The sequence below is a fragment of the Callorhinus ursinus genome, unplaced genomic scaffold, assembly GCF_003265705.2.
Source record: "Callorhinus ursinus isolate GAN/ISIS: 27379988/994484 unplaced genomic scaffold, GSC_fseal_2.0 scaffold16, whole genome shotgun sequence".
NCBI lineage: Eukaryota > Metazoa > Chordata > Mammalia > Carnivora > Otariidae > Callorhinus > Callorhinus ursinus.
The window spans coordinates 39717510-39739891 of NW_027397078.1; the positions used below are offsets into that span (position 1 = coordinate 39717510).

Genomic DNA, 22382 nt, shown 5'->3' on the forward strand with positions numbered 1-22382 from the left:
AAGGCCTATGCCCACAGGGTTTTTATATGTTGATTCTAACAATCAGCAATTAATTCCAAACCAATACAACTCTTCCAGAGACTAGAAAAATAAGAAACTTAACTCATTTTATGAGACTAGCTATAACTTTAATAACCAAGTTACCCAAGGAGAATACATTTTGTTAAATCTAGGAATGAACGTCTTAAAATAGCAACAAAGCAATCTACCAGTATATAAAGAATAATAATCACATCATGGGAAAATTTGGTTTATCTTAGAAATACAAAGCTGGATTAACATTAGAAAGATCAGCCTGTTAATCACCAGAAAAAAAACCTATATGATCATTTTAATAGATTAAGAAAAAGCGTTTGATAAAGTCAGTATTTATTCCTGACTTTGTTTTTCAAAGAGATCCTTACCAATTAGGGATAGTGAGCCACTTTCCTACTCTGATAAATATCTGTTTAAAACAAAACCAAGTTGAGGAGTGCCTGAGTGGCTCCGTCAGTGGTGCTCTTGACTCTTGATTTTGGCTGCAGTCATGATCTTGGGGTTGCGGGATCGAGCCCTGCGTCCAGCCCCACACTCAGCGGGAAGTCTGCTTCTCCCTCTTCCTCTGCTCTTCCCCGTGCTCGCTCGCTCTCTCTCACATAAATAAATAAATAAAATCTTTTTAAACATTAAAAAATCAAACTGAGTTGAAATATATTTAATAGTGCAAAGGTAAAAGTATTTTTGTGCCCGGGTGGCTCAGTCGGTTAAGCATCTGCCTTCGGCTCAGGTCACGATCCCGGGGTCCTGGGATGGAGTCCTGCATCGGGCTCCCTGCTCAGCGGGGAGTCTGCTTCTCCCTCTCCCCACCCTCCACTTGTGCTCTCTCTCTCTCTCTCTCTCTCTCTTAAATAAATAAATAAAATCTTTAAAAAAAAAGAATGCTTTTTTTTATTACCACCTCTATTCAGCTTCGTATTGGAGGTACGAACAAATGAGAAGAAATTAAAATCTATGAAGGTTATAAAGGAAGGAGCTGTTATCCTTCAGAGCTTATTCATTGTCTACGTAGAAAACCTCAAACCCCAAAGAATACTTGGATAAATTGTTCAAACCAGTGAGAAGAACCTGAAAAACTATTTATCACAGTTGCTTGATATGACGTAAATATTCACAATCACTTGTGTATTGGTATATTGGCAACTACTAGAACACACATTTTTAGAAAAGACCTTTCACAGAGGCACACAAATATGAGGAATTAGTAATGAATAGAATAAAATTGGTGAAAAGACTTTATGAGGAAATTAAAAACACATATTGAAAAATAATAAAGAAGATAAAAATAAATGAAGCATTAAACATAACAGTAATACCAATGTTAGAGAGTGCCTTTCTCCTTGAAACCATTGGTCAGGACCAGCCAAAACTGCTGAGATCTCTGCTTATTTTAGTCTGTCTATAACTCCTGGTTTGCAGCAGGGACCAGGAAATGCCCTAATCTGTCTCTAAGAAGGGCTAGCAAAGCAGGAGACCTGATGCTATGTTTCATCTTTCAATAGAACGGTTGTTAGAACATGTACATTTTAAAACACACATTAAGCGCTTATATGCAGGTACCACATGTAGGATCACACTTACCCAATCAGTTTTTTAAGCAAAAGAGTATCTCACGCATGATTACTTTGGTGACCCTATTTTTTTTATTAATGTATTTTTCACCCTTGAATTCCATTTCTTACTTACGCCTTTTGTACCTACAAAGTGACCCCCATTACAAGCATATGCCTCTTTTTGTCCAAAGTGATAGCAGCTTAGTTTTCACTTTTATTTTATATTTCCAGGGATTTTGGGGAACAAACTTACCAAGGATCCAGAACCGTATAATTTGCAGTTTCCTTCTATTCCCTTCACTAATATGTCTAGGAAAGGCTGAAGAGAGCATCTTATTTACTAAGTGTTATCGAGATGTATGTGTGGGAGGGGCGGTAACCAACCTTGATTAAAGAACTAAGCAAAATATAGGAAGGTACTTCCTAAAGATCCTGCATCGTATTTATGTTGAAATATTTTAATCACAGTATGTTGATTTTTCCTACCAAATGCCTGCTGATTTAGCTGCAAGGAGGCATAATTTGGAAGATAACCTACATATCATATACTGTCAGACAACATGACGTAAATTATTATAACGTTACAGTTTACACTAAATTTTCAAGGATATAATGTTAATCTAGAAGTAAATCACAGCCATAAGTCTTGACGCTTTATTTCTTGTCTAACGATGCGCATCGTCCCCACCTGTTCCTTGATAGGTGATCATGGAGGTGTCTGCTTTGAGCTTCTCCAGATCTTTAACAAGCAATCCTATTTAGCAGTTATTCTGAGGTCCAGGCCTGGACATCTGAAGTTCAGAGGTCATGAGGTCAGTGAATGGACTTGGTATTGGAAAGTGGATGCAGTTTTATCAAGACACAGGAAACCTAGATTGTGGAATGCAATTCACATTTTCTGCTGTATCAGAAGTCCTACCTTTTTGCTCATAGGGACTTCTTAGTTTTGTCATGACTGATCATCCCAATCTGTAAAAGTATTCCTTGACTAAGATGGCCCAGAATTGACTCTTGAAAGGTTTTTTTTTCTTCTTTTGTTGTATCTTCTGTGCTTTTCTTTTGTTGTTGTTGTTTAAGCCTCTCCTTAATCTGAGAGGCTCTGAGAGGATCATTGTCATTCATTTTTTTTGTTACATAATCTTTGTTTAAACATCATTACCAACGTCTGACCTAAATTGAGCCAATTATTGCTGCGTTCTCAGTCCTTAGTGGTGATTTAAATCTGGACAGTGGTACAAATTTATTAAAAATTAATGAAGACTAAAATTAAACCACTGGCTACTTTTTTTATTCCCAAATGTTAATGACAGAGGGAGAAACAAATCCATGTTTCCACTGTTGATTCATGTTCTCCCCTCTTTTCTTTTAGAAAGAACTCTACATGGTACTGCCCCCACTGCAGATGGAATTCAACATAAAAACTATCTTGGGCTCCACCAAAGACATCACTGAAGCACCAAAAGGCCTCCAGGATGTAGCATCTCAGGATATACTGAGGGTTATAGTGTATTCTGCAGAATTGGGTTTGAAAAATGAAGAAGGTAGATGGAGGTTAGAGTAAATTTCTCTCCTACTGAAGGTTTCTTGAACCCGTGGCCATCAGCCCATTCACTGAATGCTGCATGTCCTTGAAGCACTGTTGACTTGCTTCTTGCTGCATGAGGACTCATCAGAGAAATACTGCTTCACGACATCCCGAGACTCTGGCCCCCAAACTTCAGGGTCCAAGCTCGTGGGAAAGACGATGCATTTTGCTAGAGGAGAAGGTTACCTGGGCCTGGAACCCAAACACGTTCCCAGAAGTCCTTTGACATCTCCCTACCAAATCCATGGTCACCGTATTGCAAAATGATGGTGCTCACATTCATATTCTCACTGTGGATCTCACACTTTTTTCATTGTGCTGACTTCCTTTGCTGTGGTGGAGCTTTGCATGGTCTGGGAGGATAAGGGACTCAGCATTTTAGCATCAGTTAGTAGAGACTCTTCCTCCTTGCCTTCAGTTCATCAAATCACTAACCAACGAGCAGCATCACACGGAGAGCCCCAAGCAAAGGTCTCAGGTGGCAGTCCGTGGGATGTTCTAGCTTTGGTGTTCCTGAGAGTTTGCAATTAGTTTATATCCTTTGCCTTGATGACCAGAGGGTCCAAAATCATAACTTCAGAGTGCAATGAAAGAAAATAATATTTTATCCAACGACTGCAGTAAATCCAGTCTCAAATTTATTCCACTGATTATTCTTCAAACCAGAAAAGATGCGTGTCAACATAGAAATGGTCTGTTAATGGGGAACCAACTCCATGACTGCATACTCTTGATTCTCAGTCACGGAAGCCAGTTTCCTATTTGTGGGACAAGGATGTCTCGCACAAAGCTCTCTCCTGTAAGATAATAGCAGCTAATACCTTAGTACCTACAACTGGAAGGCTTGGTATGAAAGTTTCCATGTCTCTTAGATGAGGGGCAGCGTGTGGTCTCCACGATGGGATCCAGTTCTTTCTGCCCATTCGTGGAGTGACTTGGAGAACAGGAAGCTGGTTTGCTGAAGGACCACTGGGCAGAGAGGTAAGAAAGTCCTCATTTGTTTAAACGCAAGCTTAACTATATATAAATATAGAAAAGCATGTAGGAAGATTTCTTTTACAGAGCACATTTCTGTTGCCTAGGATATGAATCCTTAAAGTCTTTCTAGGTAATGATTGGAATTTACAAACAGAATCTTCCCTGTTTTGTATGGCTACATGTGAGCCAATGTCTGAAATGCCTTTCGAGTCACTAATTATTTTGTTTGTTTTCCATGCTCAGACAATCAGAGGGGAGGGTTTTCACCTTGATATTCTGGCTCCTGGAACGGTAGGTACATGCGAAACTGTAATTTTCATCCAAAGGGTGTAAGGTGGGTTGAAATCTCTAAATAAACAGTAGTAGGATGTCCCTTTGTTGCTGTATTGTTCTTTTTTGATGGAACCTGCATTCAGAATTCCCTCAGGAAGTAGCTGAGAGAATGATGTCTAACCTTGCTTCAGAAAGGCTATTCTCAAGTCTCCTTGAGTGTTTTCATGCCCAGAATTATACCAGGAGCCACACCACAGCTGCAGGGGCACCGTCGGCTGTAGCCTGTGTGGATGGATCCACCGGCCCACGCCATGAGCTTGGACCACCATCTTGTCCGTGGAGTGACCTTGACCCTTGCAGGGGCCAAATCCAGGAACTTCTCTGACACCTCTAGACCCCACTCATCCTACAAGTTTTCCTCTCTTTTCTTTTAGTCCACCTTTATGGATAAAAAGTTGGGCTGGTTGAGTTAGTGTCTAAATTAGATCCTGGACATCTGAGTTTGGAGCCACATGGAGAGCACTGATTATTCCCTTCTTTGAAAAGATGAGTAATTATTCTCGTGGGCAATTCCATTTTAGAAGAGGAACGCAAAAACGCCCAACTCAGACAGCCTCGCCTATTCTGCATGCCGCCATATCCCAGCCGGAGCTACAGTCTTTCTACTCTGAGCTTTGCCGGAGTCCAGGGTCCATCTGCCGACGGGCCCACTTCCCACCAACAGGAGTCTCCAAAATGATTTTTTTCTGCCCAAAAGAAATATGAATTTCAAGAGGCCTTTTGCACATACCTTCATGCGTTCCACAACGTTACATAACACAGAGTAATTATTGTATAAACTTTTGAGTTTTACATAACAGCATACCTTCCAAAACCTGATTTTACAAAATAGCTACATGACTCATGAATGGCAGCTCCATTGTTATGTAGTGTTAAGTCAAAAATCTATTGATAAGAGCTACAATAAAAAAGATCTATTGATGGAAAAAGACTTTTAACTGATACTTTTTTTTTTTTTTAAGATTCTATTTATCAGAGAGAGAGAGAGACAGAGGCAAGCAGAGGGAGAAGCAGGCTCCTTGCTCAGCAAGGAGCCCGATGTGGGACTCAATCCCATGACCCTGGGATCGTGACCTGAGCCAAAGTCAGACGCTTAACCGAATGAGCCACCCAGGCGTCCCTGATACTCTTTTTTTTTTTTTAAATTCAGATTTGCTTAGACAAAGGAAAGTACTCCGTGTTTAGAAGCATGATTCCATCTTCAGTGTTACCAGATACAGTAGATTGTGTCCCACAGTTGTACTAGGGTTTAAGGGCTGATTAGCTTCTGCAAAGAGATCTGTTCCAAAGAGCAGGTGAGATCTGCCTTTATTCGTAGAATGGGCCTTCCGTGGGGACATGTCTTCACACCCACTTGGTTGCTCACCAAGAGAGAGTCAGTCTTGGTGCAGCCTCCAAGAGGCAGTGACACACGTGGGCTTGCTGGAGGTGGACCACCAGGCTGTCCTTCTGTCTATACACAATGAGATGCAGCGCCTACACCCATTTTCAGAACAAATATCTTTAAGGAAAATTTATGTGAGCAGCAAGATTTAGAATCATATACCTCACCGTTTGGGTGCTTTTGGAGCCATTCATACCCGCTCTGCTCACAGGGACCCCACAGCCTTCTCCTCACAGGGTGCTTTAGGAACAAAGCTGTCTGTTGTTTAGGAAAGACAGTCAGTGTATTTGGGGAGTTGCTGGTCTCAGTTAATCCTGGAAGTGAGTGGACTACGTTGGCCGCTACTGATACGTGAGCAAGACTTTGGTGATGACGAAGGATAGTCTGTTGGACATGCAAGGCGTGAAAGAGACGGAATCTGATCACCATTTACCCCCTCCACTCCTTGGACACAGCCCCATATTAAGCCAGCCAACCCCAGCCTTACAGGTTGATGGATAAATCCAACCTCTCTCCGCAGAGGATGGCTTGGCACCACCATTGGTCTACGGATCGTAGACTCTAAGCTGTGGTCAGGAGATTCACACCTTACCTTCCTCGAATGTCAAAACCATGTCGTAGATCTAGAGTTCTGTTGTACAAGGGACAGAGAAGTCAGTTCCCCTCAAATGTGTGGGGATCTTCATGGTAAGATTTCTCCACACTCCGGTGGCAGATAAAACTCATGCTTCCAATATCAGTTAAGTTTGTCTCTTTCTTTTGTCTCCTCAAAAAACAAATTTCAGATGGGCTTATTGAATCAATGCCCATATCCTTGATTTTGGAGTTAACTAAGAACTCAGGTCTTGGCTTTTTGTGGGGACAGACTTGGATAGCCCCCCAGTGATCCGTTTCGCAATATATAAGTAACGTACTATTCAGTGTACTAGATGGATAACCCAGAGATAATTTGCTTTTCCTCTCTATTTCTTGGTTTCTTCATCTTTAAAACCGAGATGATAATGGCTACCTCATGGACTATGGATGGTTCCCTTCGGAAAGTCTGGAATCCCCCAAATACCAGAGATTGCAGCTTTTTCAAGTATAAAGTGAGAATTCTATACTCTGATTTTCCCAGAAGACTCAGAAAAAGGACCCTCTGCCTGAGAGTTTTCAGGCCACTTGTTTTGAACCTAGAACTTTTTCTTGGCTCCAGGGTTAAGCAGCCCATACTCCAGAGGACCCCCATCTAGAACACAGAGTTTATTCATCCGTGGGTGTCAGAACACACTCAGAATTGCAATGATCTCAGGCCAAGTAAGGTAAACATCCTCCCAAGCACCTGGAGTTCCCCCCTACTGCCAGGGAAAGCAGCTACTCTCTGTAAGTGTGAGAGTCCTGGGAAGTAAAGTTCTCCTGACCTGCAGTTGGACTGGGATAGTTCTTAACCCTTGACTGGACGTGAGCGTGACGTGGGCAGCTTGTTCTGAACATTCTCAGCTTGAGGCTGCACCCCACATTAGTAACCACAGCATTTCTGGGGTGGGACCCTGGCAGCAGTATTTGTAAAGCTCCCTGGGTGATTCCACTGAGACCATAGACTAGGGCTCCCCAGATCCCTGCCCGGGAGGTGGACCCATCTGGCCATCACAACTACGTCTCCTGAACTCTCGGTCCCCACCATCCTCCAGGCTCCTGACCCAGCCTCTCACTACTCTTCTCTGTCTGGGACATCTGTTCTGCAATGAGCAAACACTTCCATGTTTTCAGCCTTTCTTCCACTGCCTGGCTCTTCCCTGGGGCCGCCCCCGCCCTGCAGTGCTCTCCCAGGGACAGCCACAGATCTGGACCCTGAGAGGTTCATGGGAGTCGCGCTTGTTGGAATTCTTGGTCTTCTCCCTTCAGGATCTGCTCCTTCATTCCTCTCCAGCCACCTCCACGGCCACACCCTGCATCTAGTCTTCGTGCCATAGTAACACCTGGCTGAACTCCCCACTGCACGTATTCCTCTCTCTGATGTACGCTTTCTAGCGCTCCCGTCAGATGAACCCTCCTTCCCTTGGGAAAGCTCTCCCCCTTGTCTTGCTTGGCCTCATACCCCACATAACTTATATATCTTCTAAATCCTCTAGCTGATCCTCCCCTGGTATCTACCCATTAAAGGGTGTTCTCATTTTCAACCCTCTTTTTGGGCAGCGTCATCCAGTCCTTCAAAGACAGCATTACATGGCGCTCCTAGTGAGACCCGTCACAGAGCATTCCGATAGCCTATTTACCTGTGGCTCTCCCTGCCGGAATTAATCAGGTTCTCTAGAGAAACAGAACAAATAGGTTATCCCCAGATAAGAGGTATGGAGGTACACAGGTGTAGGTATATCTATGCCTATCCATCCATAGCCCTGTCTATCTGTAGAGAGAGCCAGAGACAGATCTCCCTAGGTAGAAAGACAGGTGCATAGGTGTATCCAACCTATCTTTGTCTATAGGGTGATAACTATAGTTCTGTTGGATCTATCTATTTATCGTCTGTCTAGACAGATCCATACTATAGAGATAACTATAATTCTGTTGGCCCTATTGATCTCTCCATAGAGAGAGATCTGTCTCTGTCTCTGTAGACAGCTATATTTGTATTTCTCTCTCTCTCTCTCTCTCTCTCATTGTTTTCAGGAACTGGCTCGTGATTGTAGGGGCTGGCAAGCCCCAAATCTTCAGGGCAGACCAGAAGGCTGGAAATTCAGCAGGGTTTCTATGCTGCAGTCTTGAGAAAGAATTGTTTCTTCTTTGGGAAACTTCAGTCTTTGCTCCTAAGCCCCTCAAATGATTAGATAAGACCCACCCTCGGCCCCCATCCACTCCCCACCCAACCACATTATGCAGGATAATCTGCTTTACTCAGAGTCTACTGATGTAAATGTAGTCACATCTAAAATACACCTTCACATGGCAACACCTAGCCTAGTGTTCAGCCGAATACTGGGCACCATAGCCTAGACAAAATAAATGTACATCACACTACCTATCTCAGATGTGGAGCAGAGCATGGTACCTGGCCCTGTGTATAACTCCTGTATAACAGTAATACTAGCAATGATCAGTACAGTTGTTAAGTTTACACTATGTACATAAACTATACACATAGACTAGTCTATGTACATACACTGTATATTTGTTTCTTAGCTCACAATATTGCATTTAAACTTCACCCCTGTCTTTGAGGCAGGTCGTTCTGCTCTGTCTGAGGTGGCTGAGCTCAAAAAGCTTGATTTGTAAACCAAAAGGATATAATCAATGAGAGGCAAGGCTGGGGTTTGAATCTAGGTCTCTCGGCTTCTAACCTCACCCCCAAAATTCTAACACCTTCCTCTCTTCTCCTTATTTATATTGTTATTAGCTTATAATTGTGTGCTCAGATGTAAGAGAAATGTATCTTTTCTGTGTCTCTTGAACTGGTTCTGTAAATGAGTATTTCTGAACAATCTTTCTCCTCCCAAGCGTGTTAAAAAAATTCCAAGGGTCGCATTAAGCCTGTTATAACCCAGAGCCTCTCTCTTGACCCCCAGCTGCCTCTTGTTTTAAAACAATACTTGGAAGAAAATAAATTGTTGGCTCTCATGGCAGAGCCTTTGTGCCAGGCTTTAGGGGATCATTACCATAATATTATGCGTCAGGAAGCAATTTTCCAAATGACACTTCAGTGACCCCAAAGAGCCTTAGATCAAAGCAGAGAGCCTTGGACTGTGACTATTTAGTGCAAAAATAGTCATCTACTTCTTCTTCTTCTTTTTTTTTTTTTTTAAATAATCGAGCAGATATCACACGGAGGACAAAGTTATTCAGCTTTCCATTCTTTTGACTATTGTCTGGGTCCCAGTGGATATCATCATTTTGTTGGTGAAGGCACTAAATTTGGATGGTATTAGGAGGGGGGGAGAAAGAAACAAACCCAAACTTTGAAATGTGTCATCCCCTCACATGGTGGTTGGGGATTCTTGGCTGGAATGTTCATAAAAGAAGATTATAAATGTCCTTAGAGAAGGGACCATATCTTATTCAATGTTTTATTCCTGCCTGCTTCATCAGTGCCTCATTCCAAACACAAAGGAGCCCAAGACTCACTTCTGGAACTGAGTTATCAAACCTCTCCAAAGTAGAGAATCAGGTCTTTCAGTAACGACTCGGTTTTCCTCTTTATTCAGTAGCTTAGTTCTCCCAAATGCAAAGAGAACGGACCTTTCTCCTGCAGTTTCCAATACATTTTCCGGAAAATAAGATGTATGCTAATGCCATTTCAGTTGAAAGAGCTTTTGACTGGGAGTATTATGGCCATTTGAGAATAATCACTTGCTATTTGTATTACGCAAAAGACTTTGTCTAAAGCACTCTGTTTGTAAATAAAGCCCAGAAACTGCCTATAATATAGATGTAGGTCCACTATTCACTTCCTAGAATACAGTTCTTGATAAAGTTACCAGAATAGGCACGCTAATGTGAGCCACTTATTTCTGTGTGGTTAGAACAGTTGTGGCTTTAGGAAAATGAGGCAGATGAAGAACCTGGCAAAGAGCTCCCAAACATTCAGTTCCTCCTTCACGCAGAGTCAAATTTTCAGGAGACTGAAGTGATGGCTGTCGGACGTGTTTCTTTCCTTGGAACAGCCCCCAGAATATAGAGCAGGAAGGGGTTAAAGCCAACAACCCAAAAGACTACCCTGGAGGAACATCAGTGCACATAATACAAAGGAGTTATGGTCATCATCCCTGTCCCTGTGTGGTGGGAAGACCTGGCTAGAAATGCATGGATAAACACTCAGCATTTCAAGAAAATGCCAAATAGGAACTAACTCAGTAAAAAGGAAGAGTTCTGGGTACAAATTAGCTGGGGAAAGAGAAGAAAGGACAAAGAGAAAACCCCAGCCAGCTCTGAGGGGACATGGCTCCCTCTACAGCTTGCTTAAGCATTGCTTGGTGGGCATGTGAGAACACAAGGTGTATCCTCTGTAACCCACCGTGTGGCAGAAAGTCACAGTTCTCATCACCGAAAAAGTCCTTTTACCTTCTTCCAAAAGACCCAAATCAAAAAGCTTCTCCAAGGATTGCTGTGTTTTGAGAATCTGATTATCAGTGGTAATTCAACTCGTTACAAGAAAACAGAGGATGGACGGAGCTCCACAGATGGAGCAAGGAGGTGTATCGACAAATCAGTTCCATCAGTGTTGAGGAAAGTAGGCCAGGGTAGGAACTAATGATGGTGTTGGGAGGAACCACTTGTCAATTTAATCCTGAGAGCCCCGTGTGGGTTTGGGTGTCAAGACACGAAACAAATAAAAACAAACAAACAGAAACCAAATCCAGACTTAGGAGAGAGTTTTATTCTGAAAGATTTTTGCAAGGGGAAAACGCCATGAGGGGCATGAGGTCTGTGGTCTTTGGTCTGCCTCCTAGCTGCTCAGGCTGCATGCACTCAGCATATAAAGAAGGAAGCTGAGGATGTACAGAAGGAATGTGTTGTGGATTCCCATTTCATGGAATGTCACTGGTACCATGGCTATGTGGCTACAACTTTCCTTGGCCATGTTGCTAAGGGAATCCTGAGGCACTCTGGAGGCCCTCCAGGGCCCCTTCCTTGTCCCTTTGGAACAAGCTCACTGCATGCCCCTGAGATAGGACTTCATTTCTTTTCTTTATAACACCTTCATTAAGATGGAATTCACATGCCATTCAATTCACACAGCCACATTCTACAACTCAGTGTTTTTTAGTAGATGCACAGAGTTGTGCATCCATTACCACAATGTTAGAATATTTTCATTCCCCCCAAAAGAAAGCCTCTACCCATCAGCAGTCAATCTCCATTCCACCCTCTTCCAGCCCCTGGCAACCACCAGTCAGTCTGCTTTCTGTCTCTCTAGATTTGGCTCCTCTGGACATTTCATGTAAATGGAATCTACAATATGTGACCTTTTGTGTCTGGCTTCTTTGTGCATAATGTCTTTGAGGTTCATCCACATTGTAGCACCTGTCAGAATTTCATCGTTTTTTATGGCCAAATAGTATTCCATTACGTGGATGGAACACATTTTGTTTATCCATTCACTGGTTGGTGGACGTTTATGGTTTTTCCACATACTGACTCTTATGAAAAATGCTGCTATGAACATCCGTTTATGAGTTTTTGTGGGGACATGTGTTTTTATTTCTCTTGGACAAATGCCTTCATTTCTACAAGATCTCATGACCTACAGAGGCTGCCCACTCTTACAGGGTAGGTCCCAGTGGGTACCTACTTACACATATCTACAGAATCCAGGATTCTAGTGCTGCAAACCCTGGGCAGGACCAAATAAGCAGCACCTGCCGCCAAACCTTACACTCCTGACACGGTTCATTCTATCTGCTTGTCCCATAGCTTAGATTTGCACTGAAGTCTTAGCCCTTGGGGATCAATCGTGTTCTCAAGAGATAAAAAGCCAATTTCCTCCTGGAGGAAAATGTTGGCTAGTAGAGTGTTGGCCTGAACACAGCGATGGCTATATCCCCTATGAAAAAATGTTTGTCATGAGGAAGCGGTCCATTTGATCCAATGATACTTTAATTAAGTCCAGGCATTCAGGCAGGGATGGGTAGAGAGATGATACAGGATTTGAGTCAGAAGAACTTGGCTCAGTCCTGCTCGGGCTCTTCCTTAGCTGTGGGAGAGACCGTTTGCCCACCCCTTCTTCCATATACCCAGCCATGTCCGTTGCCAGTCTTCCTCATAGTTAGGTGTGCCCAGCTGACCAGGTGCTCCCAGAAGTGAGCAGAAGTCAATGTGCTAGGCATAACTATGGAATTCTCTCACAAGATGTACCCCCCTCCACTTCCTTCCAGCCAACTGCAGGTGCTGATGCCCAGAGGGTCAGTGCAAGATGTGAGTTGAAGTTGGTAGAGGCATGACAGCTTGGATCCCTGAATGACCGTGTGGAGCGGAGGTTTCCGCTGCCCCTCAACACAAGCTCTACACTGTGCACGGAAGTGACCATGTCTGAGCCACCACGTTGGATCTGTTTGTAGATGCAGCTTACTCTACCTTGACGCACTACCTCTGGTAAGTGATATTTCTCCCCGGAACCTTGTCTGACAGATCATAGCAGTGCCGATAGCTTCTGTTCTTCTGAGAATAAGTTCAGCAACACGTGTAAAAAGCTCTGTAGCTATAAATTGTAGCACAAACATCTATTGTTAGAATTACCATTGACATGAGAATCACGGTTTATCAGTCATAGCTGAAGCTCTAGATTTATTCACACAGAGTGGAGCTAGTGATGTAGTTTTTAGAAAATGTGGAAGGAGACCAGTGATCACCATATAAAGCTAATTTTCAAAACTCTGAATATTGGCTTGGTACAAAACTGAGAAGCATTAAATGTAAAACCAGAACAGTCCTTTGCAACAAGCCTGGGACAACTGAAAGCAGTTTTCCCACTGGTTGAATTTCATGGCATAAAAGTTCTCATTTTTGAGGGACTATAATTATTTAGAAATTTGCTCAGGGACACGTTTAGCAAAATAAGAACTTTCCAAAGTGACTGTGTTCTGTTGAAGAACAGCTCATGTGGCAGAAATAATAGACTCTAAGCTAAACACAGGACCGTCTGGAATTGTCTTCTATTTTATAGCAAAGATTTGATTGAAAACCAGGCAGAAGTATGGGACATTAATACCTGCGGTTATGCGTGCCTGGAATTTATTGTGTGCGAATGCTCTGGTCGAGTCATATGTAGGGGTCTAGCATTGCCGTCAAGCACAGTATATGGAATTACTGAGAACCTGTGTGTTATTTTATTTGACTTTTTTTTTTTTTTAAATCTCTCAGAGGCAGACCCTACCAGATTAAAACAGTGGTCCAACAAAATGTAGACTGACATGTCTACCAGTGGTTAAAACTACACCTCATAGCACGCGGAATGGATTTTGTGAGCCCGACAGTGGGACTGTTATGGGTTCTCAATACATGCAAAAATATAATAATTGTTTCTACTTGCTCTCTGTTACAGAATCATTTATTAATTTTCCTTATTGTATTCCAATTAGAGTACATTTAAAAATGTTTTATTAGTGGCCAGCATACTCCAGGCTCCTTGGCAGTAGCTCTCCACTCTGTAGAAGCTGTTGCTTGTTTTTGTATTATTTATGAAGGGTATGTTTATTCTTTCTTAGCATAAAGAATACTTCTTCCAAGCGCTGGATTGCTCTCAGGAATAACGATGACGTGTTGATACGGAGACGTGGAGCGATGTTTAGGCTCCTGGATCTGTCCTTGGGTCTTCCACTTACTAACTGAGCCGGCTTGGAAACTTGGCTTAAGTTCTCTGTGTGTCACTTTTCTTGTTTATAAAAGGAGAATGGAAACCCCAGTGTCTCCTTCATAGGGGTGCTGTGAGGATTTAGGAGATAATCAGAACCGTCTTTGGCCCCTTGTCAATGTTCAATACTTGTGAGTTATTTTTATTGTTAACCTTTTGTTCTTAGCTGGTTTACTTATTCATGAAATGATTATGTAGTGCTTCCCAGGTGCTACAGACAGTGCTGGTTTCTTGCAAATAGAGAGATAATTACAAGGAAGCTCTGGTGAGCTTCACACGGAGGGGGAGGCACCATGACCTCCTTTCGATGCTGTTATGGTTATGGCTGAAGTAAATTCAAGAAATTCTAGTGTCAAAGTAAGGAGTTCTCAGTTAAGGTTGAGGAAGATAAGGCTTCACAAAGGAGTTGCTTTCATTTTTTTTTTTTTTTTGGACATTTTCTTTTCTAATTGTACCATTTCCCTCCCATGTAAGTTTAATACCGTACTTACGTTGTTTATCTTTTTAGGTACCGCGTGCATATTTGTGCTTTATACATAAAAACCCTAAGATTTCTTTCACCCCTAAGATTCAGTCTTGGTCCCTTAGGGGTTCCATTGTCTCCTTTGACAGTGCATGCTGTAGTGAGAAGTAGCACCATTGAACGGGCAGAGAAGAAATTTGGATAAGACAAATAGGAGAGTACTCCCGTGGTCATACCGGCTGAAGCATCTTATTTGGGTGACACAATCCACGCGTCTCCGTATCGACACCTACATATGGTTGTGTTTACATATACATGTCTCTTGTGCGGGCTGATGCTGTTTAGGTGTGTACTTAGGGCATTTGACTTTAAAACATGCCTAGTTCTAATTAGCAAGTAGAGTTTACATTATTCTTAACATATCCTTTTTAGTGATTCTTCACATAATTCATGGGAGGAAAAAGCACGTGCAATCCTCCAAATATTATATCAGTGACTTATTGAGTGGACAAATCTTATAGTTCATAGTGAACAAAACTGGATAGGCAACATGTAAAAAAAAAAAAAAAGCCTCATTAAAACCTGTTTTCCCATCCTGATTATTGAAGCAAGCATTTTTGTAGGATATGTGGATATAGTAGAAAAGTATAAATGAGAAACAAAAAAACCCAACCATAATCCTAGCACTGTGGAAACATCATTGTAAATGTCTGAGTGTCTGAATACACACACATGTTCTGGTTGTGGTAAGAAACATACTCAGAGCTAAGTGTCAAAAAAGAGGAGGAAGGTCCTCAAGATAGTAAGAGATACCCAACAGTGTAGTCTAGAATTTAATCTTGTTCAAAAAGAGATCTGGCCCTTGCCCCTTAGCTTCTGGAAGTGACCTCTAAGCCCTTGGAATGTCCTGAGACAGGGGTATCTCTGTTTGCCTCGGGGGCTTTGGGTCACTGGGTTGTGTGACACTGTGATTTAGGGTGGGGGTGCTGGGCATGCCAGAAAACCTAACAAAGTGACAGAAGGTAGGGGCTTTGGGTCATGCGGTAGTAGCTTGTCTTCCTGAGTGGCTGGAGACTGAGGTCAGCCACATGGTCAGTCTGTCATTCTTACATGATGGAGTCTCCATGAAAACTCTAGACCCCAAATCTCAGGTGAGTGTTCCTGCATGGCAGTAATCCCTGTGATTTGTCACACATCAGTGCTGGGAATATAATACTGTCCATGTCTCCAAAGAGGGAGAGGATACCTGGAAGCTCTGCATTTGCAGTTTTCCCACATGCATCTCTGTACGTCTTTTCCCTCTGCTGATTTCCATGTGTACTCTTTCACTATAGTAAATCATAACTGGGAGAAAACCAGCTTTCTGTGAGATCTGTGAGTCCTTCTATAGAATTATAGAGTGGTCTGGGGAAACCCCCCAGATCTTGCAATTAGCATCAGAAGTGATAACAATCTGGGGCGCCTGGGTGGCTCAGTCGGCTAAGCATCTGCCTTCAGCTCAGGTCATGATCTCAGGGTCTTGGGATCGAGCCCCACACTGGGCTCTATGCTCAGCAGGGTGTTTGCTTCTCCCTCTGCCCTTTTCCTGTTCATGCTTGCACTCACACACTCCCTCTCTGAAATAAATAAATAAAATCTTAAAAAAAAAAAAAGTGATAACAGTCTTGAGGCCTGCTCCCTCTACCTTGGTGGTTGGCTGACTTTGCATGGGCGTGCAGTCGAATGCAAGGGGAGGCCACAGGAGGGGGTCAAAGTCAGGAGGTGGGATGTGGTGAGAAGGACATAATGCATGGCTCCAGCCAAGAGGCCAGAGACCATTCCTGGGGGTTTCCTCGTGTAAGCATTGTTAATCAGGGCTGGAACTTGTGTACTCTCCATGGCAGGGTGAATGGATGGACTAACCCTGTTTTAACAAGCTGGATGCAGGGGCGTGAAGACCATCATCTAGTGCTAGTGAATATGCTAGAAAACACACTCAGTACCAGGGAGAAGATGTGGCTGTGGGCGTCGTATTCAGTGGGAGCTTCCTGGAGGAGGTAGGCTTCAGCTTGGAGGTTGAGTGATATTTGGGGTGGCCACTTGGAGAATAGGGGCTTGCAGGAGTGAATGTTCAAGACACTGATGTTTAGGGAATGCTTAGAGTGCAGGGCATAGACCTTTCTTTTTGGGGGGTGGGTGGGAGTGGGCGCATGTAGTAGAGTGACAAAGACAAATTTGAAAAGTCTGTGGGTGATCTTGAGTCTTTGGGTAAAGAATCTAGGTTCTCTCACACCTGTTTTATTACTTACTGTCTTTAACTATGGCCTTGGGAAAATTAGTTTCTTCATTTGATAAAATGGTCTGTTAATATTTCATTTAGAGAGCTCTTGTGAAATGTAAGTAAGAAATGTATATAAAATATTTATTACTTTCCCTCACACCTTGGAGATGCTCAAAATATGGGTTTCCTTTTATCCCAACCAAGAATAACCTGAAGGTTTAAGCAGGAGAGTTCTATGAGAAATATGGTATTTAAGGATTTTTTTCTGGGAGAAAATAACAAAGATAAAGTTGAATTAGAAATCAATTGAAAACAAAAAAGGAACTCAATAAAAAAAGAAAGAAATACCACGTTAGGTATTTTGAAAACTGATACTTTAAAAAAAAAAAAATCCCATGGTCACACAACGCAAGAAATGATTAACAGTGGAGAAACGAAACAGATGCGGCCTTTACCAAGTGACCCTGGTTAACATCGTTAGTGATGAGTCATATGGAAATCATGGACTCCTAATAGGACATGGTGAGAAGGGCACCTCACCTCTGAGGACTTCTTCTCCAGAACCCATATCTGCATTTTCATCATTAGAAAGCATCAGACAAATCCAGGTTGAGGGATATTCTAAAAAAAATCTGTCAAGCTTACAAAAAGCAAGGAAATTCTGAGAAATTGTCATGGTGCAGAGGAGACTAAGAGGTATAATAACTAAATGCAATGTAGTGTCCTGGATGGGATCCTGGAACAGAAAAATCTCATTATTGGAAAAACTGGGGAAATCCTCGTAAAGTTTATAAATACAGTTAATAGTAATGTCCCAAAGTTGGTTGCATAGTTTGGACAAGCAAGCCATGGTTGTGTAGGATGTTAACATTGGGGGAAACTGGGTAAAGATCATATGGGAAATCTCCATGCTATCTTTACAACTTTCCTGTAAATCTAAAATCTTTCCAATATAAAGAACTTCACTAAGAATGCCAAACAAAACAAAAAGTGTTAAAAAAAGAAAAATTACTCCTATACTTTGTATAGGCCATACAAAGAAATTTACTGCCAGGTAGACCGCTCTAATCAAGAGCTCCAGTATCTGAGGGCAGAAGAAGATGGACATACCAGCTCAAGAAGAGAGAAAGAGAATTTTCCCTTCCTCTGCCTTTTTGTTCCATTCAAGCCCCTAATGGATTAGATGAGGCCCACCCACATTGGTGAAGGTGGATCTTCTTTACTCACGCTACTGATTCAAATGTTAATCTCTTGCAGAAACACCCTCACAGACACACCAAGAAGTAACATTCTATCAGCTGTCTGGGCATCCCTTAGACTGGTCAAGTTGACACATAGAATTAACCATCACATCAACATCTAAACGAAACGATACATGGTTTCTAAAGAGCCACTTAAAGGGAGCAGCATCCTTTGGTTTTGTGGAACATGGAGTTTGATAGGGCATATGGGTTTAATGCCTTATGGCCTTGCTTCATGGAGGGGGATGAAGATCATCACCAAAGGAGGAAAGAGACAAAGAGGGAGAATAGGAGATGGAAATCTTTAAAGGGGAGCATCTCTACAAGGGAACAAAGAGCTGGAGGATTAAAAGCTGTGAAATGGGTGGAGTCTGTCCCCCTTTATCTCACTTATGATATCTTCAGTAAAGTCTACAAAACAAATTGACAAAACATACTTTGGGTGGCTGGATTTCCCATAGAGATTGGTGAGGGAGAGAAATTGTGCATGCCATGTGTATTGCATGTTGGATGGCTCAGATGAGGGGGTATGTTCTGGGTTGTTGATGTAGTAAAATTGTCTAGAATGAGTGCTCCTTGGTTTATACCTTCCTATTATTTCATGGCATCATGGGTTGACTTAATGTGTCACAGTTTTTGACTTCTGTGCAGTGAAGAGGGTTGACCTAGGAAACACCAATTTTACCTGCTTCCATCACTACCACAAAGTTGGCTAGTGTGCTTGTGTTCTTAAATTGTGTTTTTGTCCTGCCTCCTAGCAGGGCATGATGCCACCTGGTTGGTGCAATTTCCATGAAAGTAGACAGTACCCTCAGGTCCCAGACCAACTAGATTCTAACACCCAGGAACATCTCTTCCTTTACTGTTTGATCCGTTTCAGGGACATTTCATTCTGTTGTAATTACCCAGTCTACATTCTGGGATAAAACATGAGTATACCCAGAAACATTGCACAAGTTGACCATATGAAGTGCAAACTATGGAAAATTCTCATAGGCAGGAAAATATTATTCTTTCCTCTAGCACTGTTGAAAACCTCCAGATTTAGGCATGGTTCAGGCAGCATGGGTTCACCTGAGAGCTTGTAGGAAATGTAGAATCTCAGGTCCCTTCCCCGCCAAGATCTATGGAATCAGAATCTATAATTTTAACAAGACCCCTAGTGGATTTGTGTGCACATTAATGTTTGAGAAGCTCTGCTCCACCATATGAAATGTGAAAGCTCAGCTGCCCCCACCAATGAAGGGAGAAGGAAGCAAAGGAGACCAGAGTTTGTACTTGAGAATCTGACTCTGGGGTTGAAAAAGCAGATTTCTAACTCCTCGCTTCTTTTTTTTCTGAGCGTCTCAGAGGAGTTTCACCCTAAGACCAAGATGTCAGTTTAACATAAGGACTCTTATTCAAACACCAAGTGAGAAAGGCGATCCTTTCCTCCCCTTTTCTAAAACCAGCAAATAGCTGTCAGAACCAAAGGATTTTTTTTTTTTTTTTTTTTTTAGGTGAGTTCTCTCCTGAATATAAATATAGTCCGTTTGTGTGCTAGGAGAAAGGGCTTTGCTCTTTCTGGGACCTCTTCATTTGTTTTATCTGCAGTCTCCAGTCATGGAGGTATGGAGGGCTACAAATCGTGTTTGATAATCAATTTTCCTCCTGTTCCTTTTCCTTTTAAGCTAGTATCATTGGAAAGCCCAGAGGAGAATGTTGTGGGAAGAGGCTCGATCTGTGTAAAGGACAAATAGAATTGTCCACGTCTCAGCATTTCTCTGTAACTTTCAATCATGGTCAAATTAAGAATGATCTATGGCCCACAGTATTCACATTGAATTTAAATGACCTAATATATTTTAAAGCCCATTTTATGTGGTTACTGCTTTAATTGATAGCCTCAGTGATAAGATATAACAGGGGTGCCTGGGTGGCTCAGTCGGTTAAGCGTCTGCCTTTGGCTCCGGTCATGATTCCAGGGTCCTGGATTCGAGTTCCGCATCGGGCTCCCTGCTCCGCGGGAAGCCTGCTTCTCCCTCTCCCACTCCCCCTGCTTGTGTTCCTGCTCTCGCTATGTCTCTCTCTGTCAAATAAATAAATAAAATCTTTAAAAAAAGAAAAAAAAAAGTCTGCCTTCGGCTCAGGTGCTGATCCCAGCGTCCTGGGATCGAGGCTCGAGTCCGGCTCCCTGCTTAGCTGCGGGCCTGCTTCTTCCTCTCCTCCCTGCTTCTGCTCTCTCTTGCTGTCTCTGTCAATATCTCTGACTCTGTCTCTGAAATAAATAAATAATCTTGAAAAGATATGATAACAATCCATGTACATGTCAGTCCCCATCTGTAGCCACAAATTCTTAAATGTGCCATCTGTGTTTGCTGACTTTAGACCAAGACTATAGAGGCAACTCTTAATGTATCTCCTCTTTGTCCAATATCCAATTAGTACATATACATTCTAAACCTAGAAAGTGTCTATACGCATAAAGAATGCAATGACAATCTACAATGCTCCTACCGCTGGAAGGACTGATGTTTACGTTTCATAGTACAACCTTCCGTACTGCCTTCCTTATAGCAAGACCTGGAAAATGTTCTTCCACAACATGGGATCCTTAGACAAAACATCTTTGTGAAATAAAAAAAAATTTATATATTGTTCATATCTTTCTGTACAAATTCATAATATCCTTTGATATCATTGTTACTAGCCAGACATGACTTACATTTGTGAATGTTACACATTTTGTCCCATCTCTCTGACGTTATTGGGCACTTAACTTGTCAGTGAGTCTTCATAGATTTTAATTTTTTAAATTGTCATCTTTCTTAATACGGTTTTTTCTGTTTTTTGTTTTTTTGTTTTTTTGACCATTCAGATTTCGGTTTTCTCTGTTTTTTGTTTTTTTGACCATTCAGATTTCCTCCCTCCATCTTTTTTCCCTACTCTTTAACTAATGTTTCCTAGTTGTTATAGCTTGAAAACAGGTAAAATACAGATACATCCCACTTTAAAGCCCATAAAGAAAAATACTAAAATATTTGTTCATAAAGACCCCCCCAAAAAATGGAAAAAATATAAAAGTGTAAATGTAAATTGGAAAACCCTGGCTCATTCCCAGCTTTCTTGCAAGTTCTTCCTCCAAATTTCCACGGTGCTGGGATAATGACCCCTTGGGTCTATGTTCTACCCGACTTTTTAGTAAGCACATGCAATATAGTGTCAGCACACACAGTGTATTTTTCCAATAATATGGAATCACCCCAAAGATTCTGCTCTGTGTACATCTTCGATATCTTTGTTTTCAGTGCACTCAGATGGGGTTATACTGTGATAATCACACTTACATGCCCGTGGACGTTGAAGCCCTTGGAAACATCTGCGCACGTGTGTGCATCTCAGTCTTGCACACATTCAAACAGCTCTTGGGAAGTGCCAGAAGTCCCCCCACAATCCATCACTTTGTGTGCACAGAGGAGATGCCCAGCTGAAGACAGGCAGAGATGTGTGTGCCAGGGCCATATTTCTCCTGTGAAGAACAGAAGCCCCCTTTCTGACCTAGACCCAGAAGGTAAGCACTGCCATCTGCTTTTTCCCTTTCAGTAGAGCGTGTCTCACGTTTGAGTGGGCACTGTGTGCATCATCTCTTCTTAATTCTAGAGGCAGTGACAATTCTGTGGAGGAGAGCTACTTTCCCAAGACTCTTCAGGTCGCCTAATTCCACATACCTAGGAAGGCAAAAAGGTAGCATATAATTCCACATACCTAGGAAGGCAAAAAAGGTAGCATCTAATTCCACATACCTAGGAAGGCAAAAAGGTAGCATCTAATCCCACATACCTAGGAAGGCAAGAAGGTAGCATGGGGCAATAGTCCATGGTGGTAAAAAAAAAACCAAACAAAAAAACAATGGAGATGGGTTTCAGAAGACTCACAGAAGGATCACTGTGAAAGGATCACACCTGTTGGAGGATCAAAATCCAGAATTCTCTGTGGCCACTCTTTGCCCAAGATGTGGGAGGTTCTATGTCTCTGTTAAATCAATATAATTAACGGAGCGAAGTAAAACTTTCTGGATAGTACTGGTAGCTTTGAACTAACTTTCTTTCTTTCTTTTCTTTCTTTCCCTCTTTCTTTCCCTCTTTCTTTCTTTCTTTCTTTCTTTCTTTCTTTCTTTCTTTCTTTCTTTTTCTTTCTTTCTTTCTTTCTTTCTTTCTTTCTTTCTTTCTTTCTTTCTTTCTCTCTTT

General features: G+C 42.1%; 1 protein-coding gene across 3 annotated transcripts in view; it reads left to right on the forward strand.

The window, feature by feature from the left end:
* PUDP (pseudouridine 5'-phosphatase) overlaps positions 1 to 22382 on the forward strand; it is a 365242-nt gene that overhangs the window by 144363 nt on the left and 198497 nt on the right. The window contains exons 4-7 of one of the 3 annotated variants that reach the window (XR_012381077.1): positions 2959 to 4155; positions 12718 to 12934; positions 21444 to 21706; positions 21796 to 21881. Coding sequence is in view for 1 of the 3 variants with exons in the window: in XM_073902145.1 (XP_073758246.1) it covers positions 2959 to 3150 (192 nt within the window). In the remaining 2 variants the exon portion in view is untranslated. Of the gene's footprint in view, positions 1 to 2958; positions 4411 to 12717; positions 12935 to 21443; positions 21707 to 21795; positions 21882 to 22382 lie in introns of those variants that run through there. The other 2 variants (XR_012381076.1, XM_073902145.1) reach the window with 2 other exon arrangements.